The sequence below is a fragment of the Patella vulgata genome, chromosome 3, assembly GCF_932274485.2.
Source record: "Patella vulgata chromosome 3, xgPatVulg1.2, whole genome shotgun sequence".
NCBI classification, from domain to species: Eukaryota; Metazoa; Mollusca; class Gastropoda; family Patellidae; genus Patella; species Patella vulgata.
In genome coordinates this window covers 48,013,090-48,030,776 of record NC_065881.2, presented here as the reverse complement: position 1 = coordinate 48,030,776, position 17,687 = coordinate 48,013,090, and the positions used below count along the sequence as shown (strand labels likewise).

The window sequence follows — 17,687 nt, the reverse complement described above, 5'->3', positions numbered from 1 at the left end:
TTAGTTTAACGTCCTGCTTTTCTGCACCAACAGTATGCTATGAGGGGGAATTTCGCCTGGACAGCGGCGCTATACGGGCTACTCTTATACTGAATTCCAACTGCCAAGGGCTCTTTTACGTGCACGCCTATGTGTACACATGACAACCCACTAAAACTATAGTTCCCGCTCATAATATCAGAACCTTCAACTAGGAGTGAATAGTGCATAACGGGCACCTGCTATTAACTATATAACCGAGGTAAACCGAATGGTGTCAACTCTATATAGTCTTGTTTTTCCAGATAGTTAATATTGTAGGGCAATCGATTAGAATTTGACGAGGTTGAATCTGGTGCATCTGTTGCCGACAGTTGTTTAAGTTTCGGCACAATTCGTGTCACCATCATCACTATGAAGCGTGGACTAAGAACTACAACCATGAAAACTTGCGCACTGTTCCTGCTGATTACAGCATACTTTGAAAGCATAGTGTGTCAGGAACAAATTTCTACAGCAGACTGGGCTGCTGTCACACAAACCAATCCACGTGTACTTGTTTTGTTTTGTAAGTAGACCGGTGTGGTGGGGGATTATGAATGAATGAAATGGTTACTTAAATTCCTACTTGTATGAACCAAGGGGTCTAATGAAGACGGACACACTCCATACATTGTGCTATGAAGAGAATTATGTCCATCAACTGTTAATGTTTCTTTTAGTGCACTCCGGCTACTCGGCGGAGTTGATCGGTACGTTTTCCGTCCATCCGAACGACTACTCTGTTCCGTGCCAACTAAATTCCATATTTCCTTCTAGCTCCATATAAAAAATATAGGTTGGCAGCTGGGCACTATACTTTATATTTTATGAAATTCAAGAATAATTATTAGGGCAATGAATTGTACAAAGTAGCTATTCAATTTTATCCAGTATAATATTTTTTTGCTTATACATTTATCTTAGAAAGGTCCCTGGCTTATATAATGAAAAACTTCAAACTAACAAAAAATGAACATTAGATGTGGGAATGCTGTTTTGTATGGCGGTATATTAGATTCAAAATTCTAACGTGCTATCGTCTAATTTATAACTTCTGTTGATGTAATTTTTAACTTCTGTTCATGTAATTTTTAACTTCTATTCATGTAATTTCTAACTTTCATTCATGTAATTTAAGACAATGTATAATCTAACTTCTTTATTTGTTTAGTGTAAATTTTAATTCCATTTGATCTTATTTCTATTGTTTAGATGAAAAACGTCTTCTTCATTGATGCTTTACAGGTTTAGCATGAATTTAGAATTTTTATACTTCTGCCTACCAACCATCATTATGAAGTCATTGGTGTCGCCACTGCGTGCTCATTTGGTGATTGCGCACTTGGTCTGGACCATTATGTTTATTTAAAATACAGATGTGACGTCACCCTTTGATGTTGGCGTACCATTATTTCAAATAATCGTACGGGCAACTTGCCAATCGTACCTTGTCAAATATTAGACTCGAGTGACGTATTTCACTGTAAACGCACGTGCGGAGTGTCTGTATTTTAAGATGTTAAAAGGTCTCGAGCTGAGACATTGCGTAATATATTGTAAAAACACTCGGACCTGACGGTCCTCTTGTTGTTACAATATATTACTTAATGTCTCGCTCTCGACCATTAAACAATACATAAATGACTCGTTCTTCGTCGGGTTGATGGTTGGCCGAAGTGCTGGAATTTAGAGAGAGAGAGAGGGGAAAATGGGGTTTAACGACCACTATACACAAACTAGGTCATTTTGGGACTAACATATAGTTCAATTTTTATTTCAATAATTCGCTTGTGTGTAGGGGTCTAGCAGTGGGAGGAAACCGAAGGACCCGGAGAAAACGCACAAAGTTAGACAGACGACCCTACTCCTTGTCACGTACAACCGGCGAATCGATGCTGAGATTGAAAACAACATCAAACGTGATATGGTTGGCAAATACTATTTCAAATATGTTAAAGGACCTAAGTCCGTAACTCAAAATCCTCCAAAATCTTCGACATCGAAAACACAAATTATTGGTCAATTTAAATCAACATTGATGATGTAAACTTACCGGGAAAAGATATGCTTCTGATATCCGATATTTAAGATAAAATAATTTTTTTAACATTGGTACACGAATCGTGTACCAATGCGCTTCAGCCCCAGTTGTATTGAGGGACGAGGCTAGACACATTGCACCAAATCAAATGGAGTTATGTAGACTAGAATAACTAGACGCTAGAAATTTGCACTTGATTTAGATTGCTGACTTATTTCACCGAACATAACTGATTTGAAATTGGAGTAAAAACGGAAACCATTAAATGTAAATCAGTTTATATACATTCATATTACAGTATTATATGCGTTGCGACCCACTTTTGTGAATTTCTAGGTCCCAAATGTTAGCGATTTAGCTCCTTTAAAGCAGTATTAGAATACATATCAACAGTATATAAATATTAATTGGATTAACTGTAAATAAAATTCTCCAAATCCTGCACTTGTCTTAAAAAAAAAATAGGAATGAACATAATGCTGTTTAGCTTATATTTGAAATAGTATTTGCAAACCATATCATGTTCGATGTTGTTTTCAATTTTAACACTCTTGCCAAACCATTCAACCTAACAAAGGGCAAGTCGTTTGTATCAAAATAATGGTCCCGATCAGGTGCTCATGTCTTAATTTATAGATAACATGAATAGAAGTCAGAAATTACATGGATAGAAGTTAGAAATTAGACGATAGCATGTTAGAATTTGAATCTAATATACTGCCATAGTTTTGGGTGTTTGTAAATTTTATGTTCATAATATTTTTAAAAAGACCCAGAGAACCTGACAGTTGTGATTTGGTCAATTTAACATCTGCAGTCCCGATGATATTGTTTGTTTATTAAATAAATTCCCATACTTATTTAAGCTACAGCGATGTCAATGAAAATGGTGGATTTATTTTAATCTCTGGTTTAATAAATGTGCTATGAATTTTTGTGTTTTGTACAAATATGCGATAGTGATTCAGCTTATTGATCCACAGTTAGTAAGCTAACTTAACACAACAGCTGGGATTTCTGAAAGAAAATGTATGTCTTATTAGCAGGTAGACTAAATTTGCTGTTTATCTTTAGGACTGTCAACTCAATATTTGATCAATAACACTCCAGATGTCACTGCACTTCAATTACATAAAAATTATTTTTATGCCTCCATTTTAATTGATAAATTGATTCTTTACTTGTCAGTTACTCATCAATTAATGGTATATATTGAAATGAAAAAAACTATTCTTTATAAAGGCTTCTTGTAATTTAGTGTGAAAAATTCTCTTCATAATCCTAAAAATGTAATGTTGGAAACACATTCTGCAAAGATAAGTAATGTTGCATGTATTTGTAATATACATGTATTTTGAAAAAAAATGTATGTCGTGAAAATACTCTTGCTGGTGCACTGTTACTCTTTAGCTTATTAATGAAATATATTTTCAATTTTTATATTTTTAGTTTTTAAGGAGCTTTAAACCTTGTTGATTTTTTTTTTTAAGTCAAATGAAATATTGAATTGGGTTGATCTGATGTGTTAGTTTAATTAGTAATGTCGCAAGCTATAAACAAATAGATCTTTACTAATTTTAGTTTAATTTGTGACGGGGGATCTCGTGGCTAAGTGGGTAAGACGCTGGCTCGCTAGCCTGGAGGTCGGGTGTTCGATCCCTGCATTGGCCGAGAAAGTTCATCCAGATTTTCTGGCGTGGTTCCCCTTTGTCAGTGATGCAGGACGGAGGGCCTGACAAGGACAGCTGTCTAGTCCTTCAGATGAGACGAAAAACCGAGATCCCGTGTATATATTGGAATGCATGTAAAAGATCCCCTAGCAGTTGGAATTTGATATAAGAGTAGGCGATAGTGCCGCTGCCCGGGCAAAATTTCCCTCATAGCACACTGTATGGCGTATGCCCGTCTTCATTAGTCCAGTATAGGAGCAGAACAGTAGGACGTTAAACCCCATTTCATTTCATTTCATTTAATTTGTGACGTTCTGTATCAACAGTGGAACTCAGAACTGGTTATATCTTGGCACTGGCTTTAACTATAAATTAAAAATTTTCAACAGATACAGATTGTCATCCAACAAAATCGAATCAATAAATAAATTCAATGAAATGAACAGTATTATTTTTAACCCAAATCAAAGAAGTCAAACTATTTTAAGCTATTGATGTGTGTTATAATTTCTCATGTCACTATATCATCGAACCATCCCAGTTCCTAATTGCATGCCATTGCTAATGAAAACATAGCTTCTTTTAACTAACTTGAAATGTTGAGCCTGGTCCGTCATATGTAATTTCGGTGAGACTGTCTCTTATCTCCAGTCTTTGTTTACAAAATGAAATGAAATGGGGTTTAATGTCCTACCGTTCTGCTCCTATACTGGGCTAATGAAGACGGGCATACGCCATACAGTATACTATGAGGGAAATTTTGCCCGGGCAGCGGCACTATCGCCTACTCTTATATCGAATTCCAACTGCCAAGGGATTTGTTACGTGCATTCCAATGTATACACAGGACCTCAGTTTTCCGTCTCATCCGAAGGACTAGACAGCTGTCCTTGTCAGGCCCTCCGTTCTGCACCACTGACAAGGGGGAACCACGCCGGAAAATCTGGATGAACTTTCTCGGCCAATGCAGGGGACGAACACTCGACCTGCAGGCTAGCGAGCCAGCATAGCCACCGTGGCTTCCTTTGTTTACAAATAAACTAAGAATAGTATGAATTTATTTATATGTAGCCTATATTGACTAGATACTGTTTTCTATTTCCAGATGATCAATCAAAACCTCCAAGTGAAGATATTCAAAAATTGTTTACCACATATACAGCACCAACTGGTTTTACTGGAGGTGATTTATATTTTCCATTTAAATAATCACTTGCTGGTTGCCACTAGTGCAAAGCAGGCATTGGAATTTAAGATGAATTGAATCTGTAATGAATAGTTTTGTATACATGTATACCCCTAAATTGATCTGTTGAAAAAATTTCCCTTTTTATTCAGTATTTTAAGTTTAAATTGGTGCAGCAGGTTAGCAACTAGACTCTGCAAATGCCCAACAAAGTGTCAAACTATTAAGGGCCAATATGTGTGACCTGACTCATGATAATGATATATAGATTATTTCTAGTTTATATTAAAAACTGGCTATGTTACGCAGCGTTACACAGGTAGAGTTTATCTCCATTTTTATAACATCCAGGATAACAAAATAATGATTAATTGTCAATTTAATCTTTAAATACTGCACCATATACAAACTAAATAGTTTCCTGTCAATATGGTTGTCATGAAGTTCTTTTAAACTCGCTTTTATTCCATCTCAAGTGCCTAAACATTTCCTCCATTGGATACAGTGTGTTGTCATAGTGGACAAAATTGTCAATATTAATTGTCCATACTGCACCAAATGAAAAATAAATAGCGCCATTAAATCGTTTTTAAATAACAGGTCATTGATGTTATGAAGTTATTTTAACAGTTTAAGTTAAACCATTTAGTTTCCTATAGCAAATTCACAGACACACAGACAAACAAAGAAATATATCTTCCTTTATTTATATAAACAGATTCTAAATTAATTTTTTTGTTTTTTTGTTTTTTTTTCTTTTTTACAGATTTGAAGGTAGTCCAGTCAACAGATACAGTATTAGCTAATAGTTTTGGTATCACTGAATTTCCTAGTGTTTTATTTAACCGAGATAATTCTCCTGTACCTTATGATGGTTCGTATGGTGATTTTATGTGTTAAATAGAGTTAATTCCCCTCCATCATTCACAGCATTTAATGATCATAATGGCAAGAAATGATAATACTTTGCCTCTCTACCAATAGGGCTACAGTAGTCTTCAGTAAAACATAGAATTAAGAAAAACAAAAGCCCTTTTTATTATTATCCCTTATGTTTCATTCATTTGGTCTGTTTGTGAGCCCTTGAATTTAAACAGTTCAAATTCAATGAAGATGTGTTGTCATCCCAAAAAACAAATCAACACATAAAATCCAATGAAATCGATTATTATATGAGTCAAGCCATTTTCTTTTAATACAGCATGCAGTATGCTCTGAGGGAAATTGCTAATGGCCTGCGCTTTTCGATTTCAAACTTTCAAGGGATCTTCAACATCATGCCCATGATATACACAGGCCCTTGATTTTTAGTCCCATCTGAAAGACTAGACAGATTTCCTGGCAAGAGCCTTTGTCATATACCACTGACAATGGAAAATCTCTTTGAACTTGGTCAACACTGGGATCAAACCAATAACTTTAACATTGAAGAGAAATCACAGGCAAGTTACAATTACAATTACATAAATGTTTATAGGTGATATAAATGATGAAGAACTGTCTGATTGGTTAATACAAGCACAGGAAGTAGCTACTAAAGTATTAGTTGATTTAACATTTGAACATCAGACACAAGCTATAACTGGTGGTACAACAGGTGATTGGTTGGTTGTATTGTAAGTATCTTCTTATAATTTATACTGAAACTGTTCAATAGCAAACCATTTAAAATTCTTAGTAGAAATCAAACTTCTTAGCAACACAGGCCAGACTGTGCCCATACACCAGATTAGTGACATTACTTTATCCTACTTGAACCCAGGACCAACAAGATGATTTTATGAATGGTTCCTAAAAGCACTATTGGACACCCAAAAGGTTGTGCCTTTAATAAAGGAAATGGAAGCAGTTAAACGTTTTTAACCTATGCTAGATGTTAAGCACCACAAATGAACAATTCATCCATATTTAATTAATGTTAGCATTGACAAGATGACAATCATTATGATTCATGAACTTCAATGTATATGCAAAAATGATTTTGAAAGATTTATAAATTTTACACAAATACCTAATTTCAAAAACTACGATGAATTCAGGATATGTTCATATTTGATTTATTTTTATATGCCCATATTGTGGTCTCCTCTATCTGTATGTTTATCTGCCATTTACATTTCTATTTAGCACAATAGAGGCTACAATAATCGGTATATCTTTTTGATATTGAGATTGGCTGTCTTGTTTTGATTATCAGTATTTTTTAAAATGTCCCTTTGTTTAAAAATCTTCCTTGGTAACTTCCAGGGCTATTCCCCTATGTTGCCAAATATCATTTTTAATTAGCACCTTAGGAGTTTCAAGTATTAAAGATTTTATGAGCTGTTGAGCTCATAACTGCTCGGATGACTTGGTTGATATGTTTTGTTGCCTGTCAAACTATGTTTTTTATTTCAGTTATAAAGATTCATGTAGTTCATCTTTAACAACATTTGAAACAGTAGCTGTCAGGTTAATAAGCATTTGAATTAATACTTTTATATATAAATTGGGGGGATGGGTGGCTGTGTGGTTTAACAAGTGTGCTGTAGATCATAGGTCTGTCATTGAGTCAAGTGGCATGGTTCAGATTCACAGCTTGTATGCGACAAAAATTAGGGTCACCTGTCCAACCTCATGGATTTTCTACGGTTTCCTCCCACTGCAAATTTTTGAAATAAAATTGAACCATGTGTTAGTCCCGAAATAACCTAGTTTGTATCGAGTGGACTTTAAACCCCATTTCTCTATCTGTCTCCCTCATCCATGTATTTGGGATATGACTCTTTGTATGTCTTGTTTTTGTGACAGGTATAGCCCTACCGGTATTCTAACCTACAACTTTCCATTTGGAAGGTGTTCACGCCATACAGTCTGTCGAATGCCAATAGGGTATACACACATATACACAACCTGTTACATTTTCACATCTGTTGCGGCACTAGGGAAATGTTCATCAAATTAAAAACATACATATACCTTACAACACACACTTATTGTGACAGATGTTAATATATCTTGTAGATGGTATCAATTAGTTAAAGATACATTATGGGAGATAAGATAAAGAGCTGACAGTTTTCGCTATAATAGTTAAAAAATAAATAATTTAAAGGGAATTTGCTGAAAATTTCAGTCAAATTGAATTATGGGTGCAGCCTCGATCATCATTACTAAAGTCGGTACATACATGTAGTCTTGATTATCCATTTTTTGATTTAATCAGAAGCAGCAGACCAGGTTCTAATTCAGTAAATATCGCAGGCTAGCAATGTCATCTAAAGTTGATTGTGGTCTGGATAAGTTAATTAATGTCTAATTAATAATTTAGATAACATTTCCGGCCTAAAGAAAGACCTGCAATGGGAAGATTTAGCTCTTGCATAATGTATATTAAAAGACAATTAAATTAACATTTTTAGTGATAATCATTTTCCTAAAACCCCTTGAGTGCACAATTATTTTAAATGGTGTTGTTTGGCTGGTTTTGAAATTAAATGGTGTTGTTGGGCTGGTTTTAAAATGTTGATCTGATAAAAACACAGATCATACATGTATTTCGTTTCACTTTGTATAGGTCAACATTTCCTTTTCTTTTTCTTTACTACACTAAGGTCTGGAAGAGTTGTTATATAATCCGTGTTTTGGTTGATGTGAGGGATTAGCCAATGAACTGGTCTCTTGCACAAGTTGTTGGCGTGCGGTACACAGAACTGTGGGTATCCCTCTAGAAACATCAATGCTGACCTGTAATCAAATGTTTGACATCTTAGGGTCAAAGGTCGCTCCAATGATCCCTGACGCGACCTTCCACTACAACCAGTCAGATCTTCATGTAGTCGAGGCCAACAAAAGTATAAAAAAACGAAACAAAATATTGATCTGTATTTTAATCGGATTGGCAAAATATGGGCTGTGTATGAAATAGAGGGGGGGGGACAAAATGTAATTGTTACTGTGTGCATCTTGGCTAAACAGCATATTCAGCCAGTTAATTATTAAACAGAACCAGATTATATAATGTCAGTGGGTTTTTCATTACATCGCTGGTTGAGCCTGCCTGGAATCCTACCTTTTCGGCTAACTCATTGTCGTGTTTTTGTGGTTAGATTGTAAAGAAGACTGTTAGCAGGGTGGAATTGATATTGGAGAAAATTAAAGAGAAACGGACATGGTATAGAATTTTTATGTCTCACATTGACTGAGTGAGAATAGGTTTCAGGCGAGTTATTGCCCACTTAATGAATATGAGAGTAATAGTCTTTATGCATAATATTTAGCCGTAGTGTAATATTATATTTGAAAGAGATTTCCATTTGACTAAGTATATGTCTCCCTAAATACTCCACTGGTTTTAACTGATTCGTTATGTTTTCAGAATATGTACAATTTGTGTATTTTTGTGTAAATTATTTATTTATTTTTACAGGTTGAAGGGTAAAACCAATGTAGCTAAAGTTAATATAGATGAAAATCCTAAACTTGTTAGTAGATTTGCTATTACTAAATGTCCTACAACTATATTGTAAGTATATCACTTCAGTTATGTGCGTTCAGGGCTTAAATGGTCTCAAATTTGCAGTGCAGATAATTAATTTTTCATCTATATAATGTAGGCTGTGAGTATGATCCTAGATTTTTCCGTACAAGAAGTAAGGTCGTTTGACTAACATAGCTGGTACTGATAAAGAACCATGCGCAAGAGAATTATAAAGAAAAAAATTAAACAGGATTGAACGGATATAAACCTCTTTTCTCTCTCTTAATTTGTTTTTTGTTTATTGTCCCCCACCTTTCGAAGAAAGCAGGGGACTATTAAAATGGGTTCGTCCGTTTGTCTGTCCAACTGTCCATCTCACTTTTTGGGACACAATAACTCTCCTTCTAATTGAGCTAGAATGTTCACACCTGTGTAGGTGTTTGTTAGGTCAATGCCTTGATGAAGTTCGAAGATGAGCATTTTCTGCTTAGGGTAAGCAGAGATAAGTAATTTGATTGGTTGATGCTTTGGGACACGATAACTTTAGTTCTAATTAAGTGAAAGTGATGAAAAAACTTGGTGTATAGTTTCATTACATCAATAGCTTGACTAAGTTCGATAATGAGCATTTTCTGCTCAGGGTAAGCAGAGTGATAAGCAATTTGATTTGTCAAGACTGGAACACAATAACTCTCCTTCTAACTGAGCTAGAACTTCCAACTTGGTGTAGGTGTTTATGAGGTGAATGCCATGATGGAGTTCGAAGATGAGAATTTTCTGCTTAGGGTAAGCAGAGATAAGCAATTTGATTGGTTGATGCTTTGGGACACGATAATTTTAGTTCAAATTAAGCATGTGTGAAGGTTACTTGCGTGTATAGTGTTATTACATCAATACCTTGACTAAGTTTGATAATGAGCATTTTCTGCTCAGGGTAGGCAGAGCGATAATTGAGGTAGAATGTTCAAACTTGGTGTAGGCGTTCATAAGGTGAATGCCTTGATGGAGTTCGATGATAAACATTGTCTGCTTACGGTAAGCAGAGATAAGCAGTCTGATTGGTTGATGCTTTGGGGCACGATAACTTTGGTTTTAATTAACTGAGAGTGATGAAACTCTGAGTATAGATTCATTATATGATTACCTTGACTAAGTTCGATGATGAGAATTTTCTGCTTAGGCTGAGGAGCGATAAGCAATTTGATTGGTCAAGACTTTGGAACATAACAACTCTGCTTTAATTGAGGTACAATGTTTAAACTTGATGTAGATGTTCATTAGGTGAATGTCTTGACATTTCGAGCTAAAGCTAATAAGCAGAGCTAAGCGATTTCATTGGTCGATGCTTTGGGATAAGATAACTTTCATTCTATCTGATAGAGAGTGATGAAACTTAGTGTATAGTTGATAATAAATTTGATTGCTTGATATTTTTGAAAAAGATAAATGTACTATTAATTAATATGTGTCATCTATTTATTTTGGGATTTCGGCGGGGGACTCACTGTTGGCTTGTTTGTACAATAATTGAGAAGATTTCTAATTGTGAAGGATTTGGTTGGGAGGTGGGTGATGTGGTTTAATGCATCATGGGCTTTAGTTCAAAAGCTATGTCAAAGATTCAATTGTCGTGGTTTCCGCACTTTAACCGTCACAAAGAATTTTGTGTACAGTTGTTAAGTGGAGTTATCTCCTTCATAAAGGATAACAAAACCCCAAGACTAGAATATAACTGTCCTGGTCCAGATTGTATCTTATTTTATATTTTGAAATCAAGATCATGTCTGTATTAAACCGGTCTATAAATAGCTATGTGAACTCCTCGAATGAAACCACAGTTCTTTCTGAATGTGAATGCTTCATTGTTAAGTATAAAAGAATTATATTAGCTATTATGTTAGATTTAATAAATTGACAAAATTTAAAAAGATTGCATACCAAGTGCAAACATGTTTATTTTTGCTTGTCTGAGCTGGTTTCCAGTGTTGATTGTACCCTCTATGTTTTCCCAAATTTAATAATTTATTTTCTTTTTCAGTTTCCGTCAAGGAACAATGTATCGTCATGAAGTAGATAAATATACTGTGAAGATTCTACTGTCTTTTGTTCAAGCCTGGTACAGAAATATGAAAGCTGAAAAAATCCCCTTTGAACCTACAGCCTTGTAAGTCAGAGTCACAGATGTTTGTATATTAGGTTCTTACCAACAAAAATTTTCTTAAGAAACTTTATGTTACTATATATTGTTAATGTTCATTTTAAAAAAAGTAATTATGCATTTATAAAACAAAGTATACTAAAGATGGACTGAGAAGTAAATCACCCCCAAAATAGATATTCAAGGTTATACAATTATATTTATTATTGAAATAAAATTATCAGGAATATCAGGTGAGAGATAGATTCTCAGAATCGTATTTTATGATATTTAAATATTTAATGAAATATCATGAGATAGTAAACAACCGGTACTGTGACTCTGATGTATTACCGGTATCAGTAGAGCATGCTTTAGTTCCAATGAAGGTTAAAGCTTTATTTATTTATTTATTTATTTATTTATTTATTTATTTATATTTATTTAATAAATTTATTTATTTAATAAATTTATTTATTTATTTAATAAATTTATTTATTTATTAAAGTTTACTTTATGAAATATTTTCTGGAGGTACCAGGTGATCCCATATTTCTATTTTTAAACTCTGATTTTAGTCAAAATTAGTGAAATTCTATGAAACTATAATGTAACAATGAACCCACAAAATAACACATAAACCATGAAAATATATTATCTTAGCTAGTATTATTAAATCTATGGCATTGCAATTAAATTAGTTATCAATCGTATATGAATATTTTCTTAAGTTATTCTAATTAAAAATCATGAAAATCAGTTATTATATTGATGTTGATTATCAGAATATGAAATTTCTTCATGTCATTTTCATATTTTTATGTTTGAATTGTGAAATATAATAATATTACTTATTTTTTCAGCGACAAAGCTACAGAGAACATTGCATTATTTATAAAAGTAAGTACGATGTACATGTATTGAAAGTGTTTATGTATTTGATGGGATTGTGGTCTTGACTGTAGTCCATTCATGAAGCACAGAACAAACCATACATGAACACATAACATTACACAGACCGTGCAAATTTACACTTGTCAACACCAAGGCAAGCAAGTAGACAAAGCTATCAAGGTACTTGGGGATTGTTTGGTAATTACAGACTTACTACCAACCACATGCAGGTTTTTTGTATTTCTGCTAGACAGTACCATTGAGCTTGGATAAGGTTTTATTTGATTCTCAAAAATATATCTTGTATGGCTAGTAGCAACCCAGATTGGACATGTATTTCTCATATTTTATATATTTATAAAAATTGAAATTTCAGAAACAGTTAAATGGACCTAACCGTAAAATTATACTAGGTGTTGGAGGAGGTATTGGTGGACTCCTAGCTTTAATCATATTAGTCTGCTGCTGTCGTCGTGCAAAATCACCTACGAAAGAAAAAACACAATAAATTATTTAATAATATCTTAGTTATTTTATTAATATTTTTATGCAATCTAATTCTCAAACTGCATTTCATAGAATCTGTCCATTTATTAAGTACTTAATTTTTCCGATTTTAAGTTTCTGATGGTTATTTTTAATCCCTTGCAAACAACAGTATATTGAAAGCTAAATATCCAAAAAGAATGTCAATAAATAAATGGTTCAATTTCATTCAGTATTCATAAAGATGAATTGAAAATTTGTCAACATTTGGTATTCTCTGCAGTTGTTAAACGGGATATGGACAATTTGCTAAAATCTGTTTTTAATGTTCAGGATTGAATCCATCCTTGGAGATTATCTACCTTTGACATTTTGATAATTTTTTCTTAATTAAATGTTAAATAATCCTTTTTATATGCCCACATAGACACAGTATAGATAATCAGTTTGATTACTCAGTACTTTTGAAAAAGATAAATGTGCAATTAATCAATATGTTTGTTCAGTTAAGACCATGGTATTCAATGTTCCCAAAATAAGACACATGCATTAAATTATTACAATTAAAAGGTGGGTTGTCATCTTGGCAACAACAGTAGTTAGTCTTTTTAAAATGCAAAGACTTAAATGCAATATGGTTTACATCAATATCAACAAATTTGAACATAAAGAATAAAACACTAGAATATAAGAAAATTAAATGAAGAGTTGCACCCCCTCCCCCCTCCACCGATCCCTCAGCTTTAATCTTTTGTGAATCTATTGACTAGTCATACTCAAAATCATTTTATCTAGTGCATAATGTAGGCCTATGTATTATTATGTAACTTATAAATAAAATTCCTGTCTTCATTAGCCTAGTAGGAGCAGAACAGTAGGATGTTAAACTCCATAAATAAAATCATCAGTGTTCCATTACCACTGTTATCCATGTCCTGTCTTGCGTGTAATATTTATTCATCACATTTTTAATGTGCTTAGAATTAAGTTTCTACTGCAGTGCTTTAGAAGTGGAATAGTTTTGGTATACAAATTGTCTATATATGCTTGCATTTACTGGTGATGGTGTAAATGGTTTTTTTTAAAAAATTATTTTGTGTTTTATTGTGATAATTACAATCAGATTAAAATACAGATCTATATTTTGTTTTGTGTTTTTATACTTTTAATGGCCTCTAATGAAGTAAAGACAATTAATTTTTTTGAACTATAAAAAATGAAGTGAAATAGGATCTGTGTTTTAATCTGATTGTGATAAGTACATGTTAATGTATTCAAGGCATAATTCAAATTTATTGATGCAATGTGTATGTTTGTTCCAGTGTCATCAATTGAAAACATTCCTTGTTTAATTCAATAAAATTCTGTTTTTATGGTTTTCTTCAAGTTTAAACCTTGCCTTGTATTGGCAGTATATTATATTACAGTTATAAGGTACCGGTACATGGTATATCTATTTGTCAGAATTAGTAGGTTGAGTTGAAGTCTTATGGATGTAAAATGAATTTGTCTCCCTTTTTACAACATCCGAATAAGAACCGACACAATCACCCCCAAAATCTGCATGAACAAGATTAAACAAAAACTGTTGTTGCAGTTTAGTGAAAAGTTTAATTTTGGGTACAGAAGATACCATCAATACTGCCTTCACCAACTCGTCCACTGCAGCGAGCTATAACAGGGGAAATAATTTTACAATATCCCAAATCAGTTAAAGCTTAAACGGACGGGACCCAATTTAATTAAATGGCCAATCTCGACGATTAAGTCAACTGGCGTGGTTTCGATTCCCCGGTTTTACGTGACAACGATGTAGGGTCGCCTGTCCAACGTCGTGGATTTTCACCGGGTCCCCCGGTTTCCTCTCACTGCTAAAACCCCCTACGCGCAAGCGAATTATTGAAATAAAATTGAACCATGTGTTAGTCCAGAAATGACCTAGTTTGTGTCGAGTAAACGTGAAACTCTTTCTCGAACCAGCCATTACTGGTTACTTCTGCATTGTCTTGTAAGAAATGTTTACCTTTGTTTATTACAAATGGCACTCGAAACCATAGAATACACAACTCGTTTACGGATCATAAAATGATCATTTGCCTAAAGCCCAGCTCACAACCCACCGTACGGACAATCTACGGGGGAAATTTTTAGAAAACCTACGCGCGAGACTTTCGCGTCACTTGCGTGTGTTGAGCACCGTAATCGGCAAACCTCGGCAGATTCCGTATACTATAGTGTACTGAAATCTGCTCAGGTCCTGCACATTTTAGAACATAGATATATATTTATTGCATCAAAACGTCCATGAAGGACAGCATGCATACATATACACTTAGACATAGCCATATACATGTACATTCAATAATACATATTACATAGACAACTCAATACATTCATACAAACAGTATACTACATGTACAACTGTACATGTATATCAAATAGTAAGTGCAGGAGGACCGCACTACATGCAAAACAAAAATCTACAAGATAAACCTGCGGACAAGACAGAAAATAGACATTGCACCAAATAAACAAATATCACAAATCAAGTGAATGGAAGGGGTTTCAGTTACATGTAGTTGCCACCATATTTGATTTAGCTCTCTTATCAAAAGCCAAAAACACATATAAAGCCACTGCCTTGGCAATCAATTTTGGTGGTTTAAAGAGATTAATAAAATTGTAGGAAATCTTAGGATTTGCCGAGAAGGCTGGGTATAAATGGGCTTGGTGTATTTCTTCATACTTGCTACAGTATAGCAAAAAATGTTGCTCGTTTTCGATCGAATTTAAATAGCAAAATTTGCATAGACGCTGATCAACAGGATTTTTTTTGTATCGGCTCCTCTCTATTTCTAAGTGATGCGTACTGAGTCTAAGTGTGGTCATAGCTTTCTTATGATCTCTATTTTTAACCGAATATAAATAGTCTGGAGAGTTGGTAACAGTAGGTTTTGAGATGAAATATGTACGTAATTTGCTGTTATTGGAGTTAGAAGATATGTGGTAGAAGGAGTTAAATTTTGATTCAAGGGATTTCTTTATATTTTCTTTATTTAGCAAATGAACATGATTTATTTGGAGTTTCGAAGTTAAATTATTGATTGCGGCTGACCAAGATAATTTTTCATTTTTAGAGGATATAGTTTTATCTTCAGTATAGGCTGCTGAAAGAAGAGGAAATATTTGTTTCATCCTAACATCGTTTAGCCTTTTATGATACATAAGCATGCGGGTATAGGTGTCTAACGTTAGTGGGAAGATTCCTAGTTCCGCAATACATCCAAGGTTAGGACCTGCAGATTAGACTACATCAAAGTCTCGAGATGTAAACAGGGCTAGCGCTAACCCTAACCCCGGACCAAGTCTTACCCTTACCATAACGCGCAATCCACATATTATGTCATATGAGCAGGACCGTCTCCGATCTAAGTTGAACGCCGGGGAGACATTCCTCACGGGGTCAATCACTTTGCATTGCACATCACGTCAGAATTTTTTGACCAAACCCAACCCTAACCCTAGCACGCGGTGCGTGTCAGTGTCGCTAAAAATAAACCATCATACAGTTTATCAACGCGAGATTTCGTCAAATCACCATGGCCGGTGTTGTGAGGAATGTCTCCCTTATGCAGAATTTCTCCGATCTAGAGAACATGCGCAATAAATGCTACTGGTGTAGACTGCAATAACCAGACGCTAGAAAAACATTCTAGGGGTCATACGCCATACAGTGTGCTATGAGGGAAATTTTGCCCGGGCAGCGGCGCTACGGCCTACTCTTATATCGAATTCCAACTGCCAAGGGATCTTTTACGTGCACGCCACCTCTGTTTTTCGTCCCATCCGAACGAATAGACAGCTGTCCTTGTCAGGACCTCCATCCTGCATCACTGACAAGGGGAAACCACGCCGGAAAATCTGAATGAACTGTCTCGGCCAATGCAGGGATCGAACACTCGACCTCCAGGCTAGCGAGCCAGCGTCTTACCTACTTAGCCACGTGATCCCCAATAGGCGAACACACACATACACTCTTTCATTTCATTAAAGATACATTATGGGAGATTAGGTAAATAGCTGGTAGTTCTCACTATAATAATTAAAAATTAGATAGTGTAAAGGGAATTTTCTGAAAATTTCAGTCAGATTGATCCACCCTGAACTGAGTATTTAGCGATTGAATTTTGGGCGTAGCCTCGGTCATCATTATTAAAGTCGGTACGATAAAAAACACAGTTTCGATTATCCAGTTTTTGATTTAATCAGAACAGCAGACCGGGTTCTAATCCGTAAATATCGCAGGCTAGCGATGCCATCGAGAATTGATTATGGTCTGGATAAGTAAATTAATGTCTAATTAATAATTTAGATAACATTTCCGGCCTAAAGAAAGACCTGCAATTTGCAGATTTAGCTCTTGCATAATGTATGTTTAATATAGGTACATGTAGATAGGTTAGGGTCTCATATTTTCACGGCAAGATAACAACATCGAAATTGACTAATATTGAATTCTGACACGTGTTTTTAATTTCAAATATGGAAAATATTGAGTTAAATGTTGAGCTCAGGACTTTTAAGTTCAGATTCAGAAACTGCTCGGTAAACCTAGAACCAATACCATTAAGAACTTATATATACCAGTATATATAAAAAAAAAACAATTGTGGATGTTATTTTTCCCTCAACATTCATCCCATGTGTTCTCGTATACAAGGGGGGGGGGTGTAATGTTTGGTATTCGCGAACTGCAGTCGATTTGTCTTGATATTCGGATAAAAGTTTCACAC

General features: G+C 34.6%; 1 protein-coding gene across 1 annotated transcript; it reads left to right on the top strand.

Annotated features, from left to right (window-relative positions):
* Positions 1–292: 292 nt before the first annotated feature.
* Positions 293–14,272, top strand: LOC126815536 (uncharacterized). The gene is made up of 9 exons (XM_050541225.2): positions 293–547; positions 4,838–4,915; positions 5,685–5,792; positions 6,396–6,534; positions 7,316–7,369; positions 9,327–9,422; positions 11,416–11,541; positions 12,378–12,414; positions 12,785–14,272. Exons 1-9 carry the CDS (start codon positions 394–396, stop codon positions 12,914–12,916), a joined length of 924 nt encoding a protein of 307 aa, XP_050397182.2. The 5' UTR covers positions 293–393; the 3' UTR covers positions 12,917–14,272.
* Positions 14,273–17,687: the final 3,415 nt, after the last annotated feature.

Excerpts from the sequence above, each read along its gene's own strand:
- LOC126815536 (XM_050541225.2), top strand. The coding sequence starts at position 394 with ATGAAGCGTGGACTAAGAACTACAACCATGAAAACTTGCGCACTGTTC. Across the intron at positions 6,535-7,315 it reads GGTGATTGGTTGGTTGTATT|TTATAAAGATTCATGTAGTT; the intron begins GTAAGTATCTTC and ends TTTTTATTTCAG. Across the intron at positions 9,423-11,415 it reads AAATGTCCTACAACTATATT|TTTCCGTCAAGGAACAATGT; the intron begins GTAAGTATATCA and ends TTTCTTTTTCAG.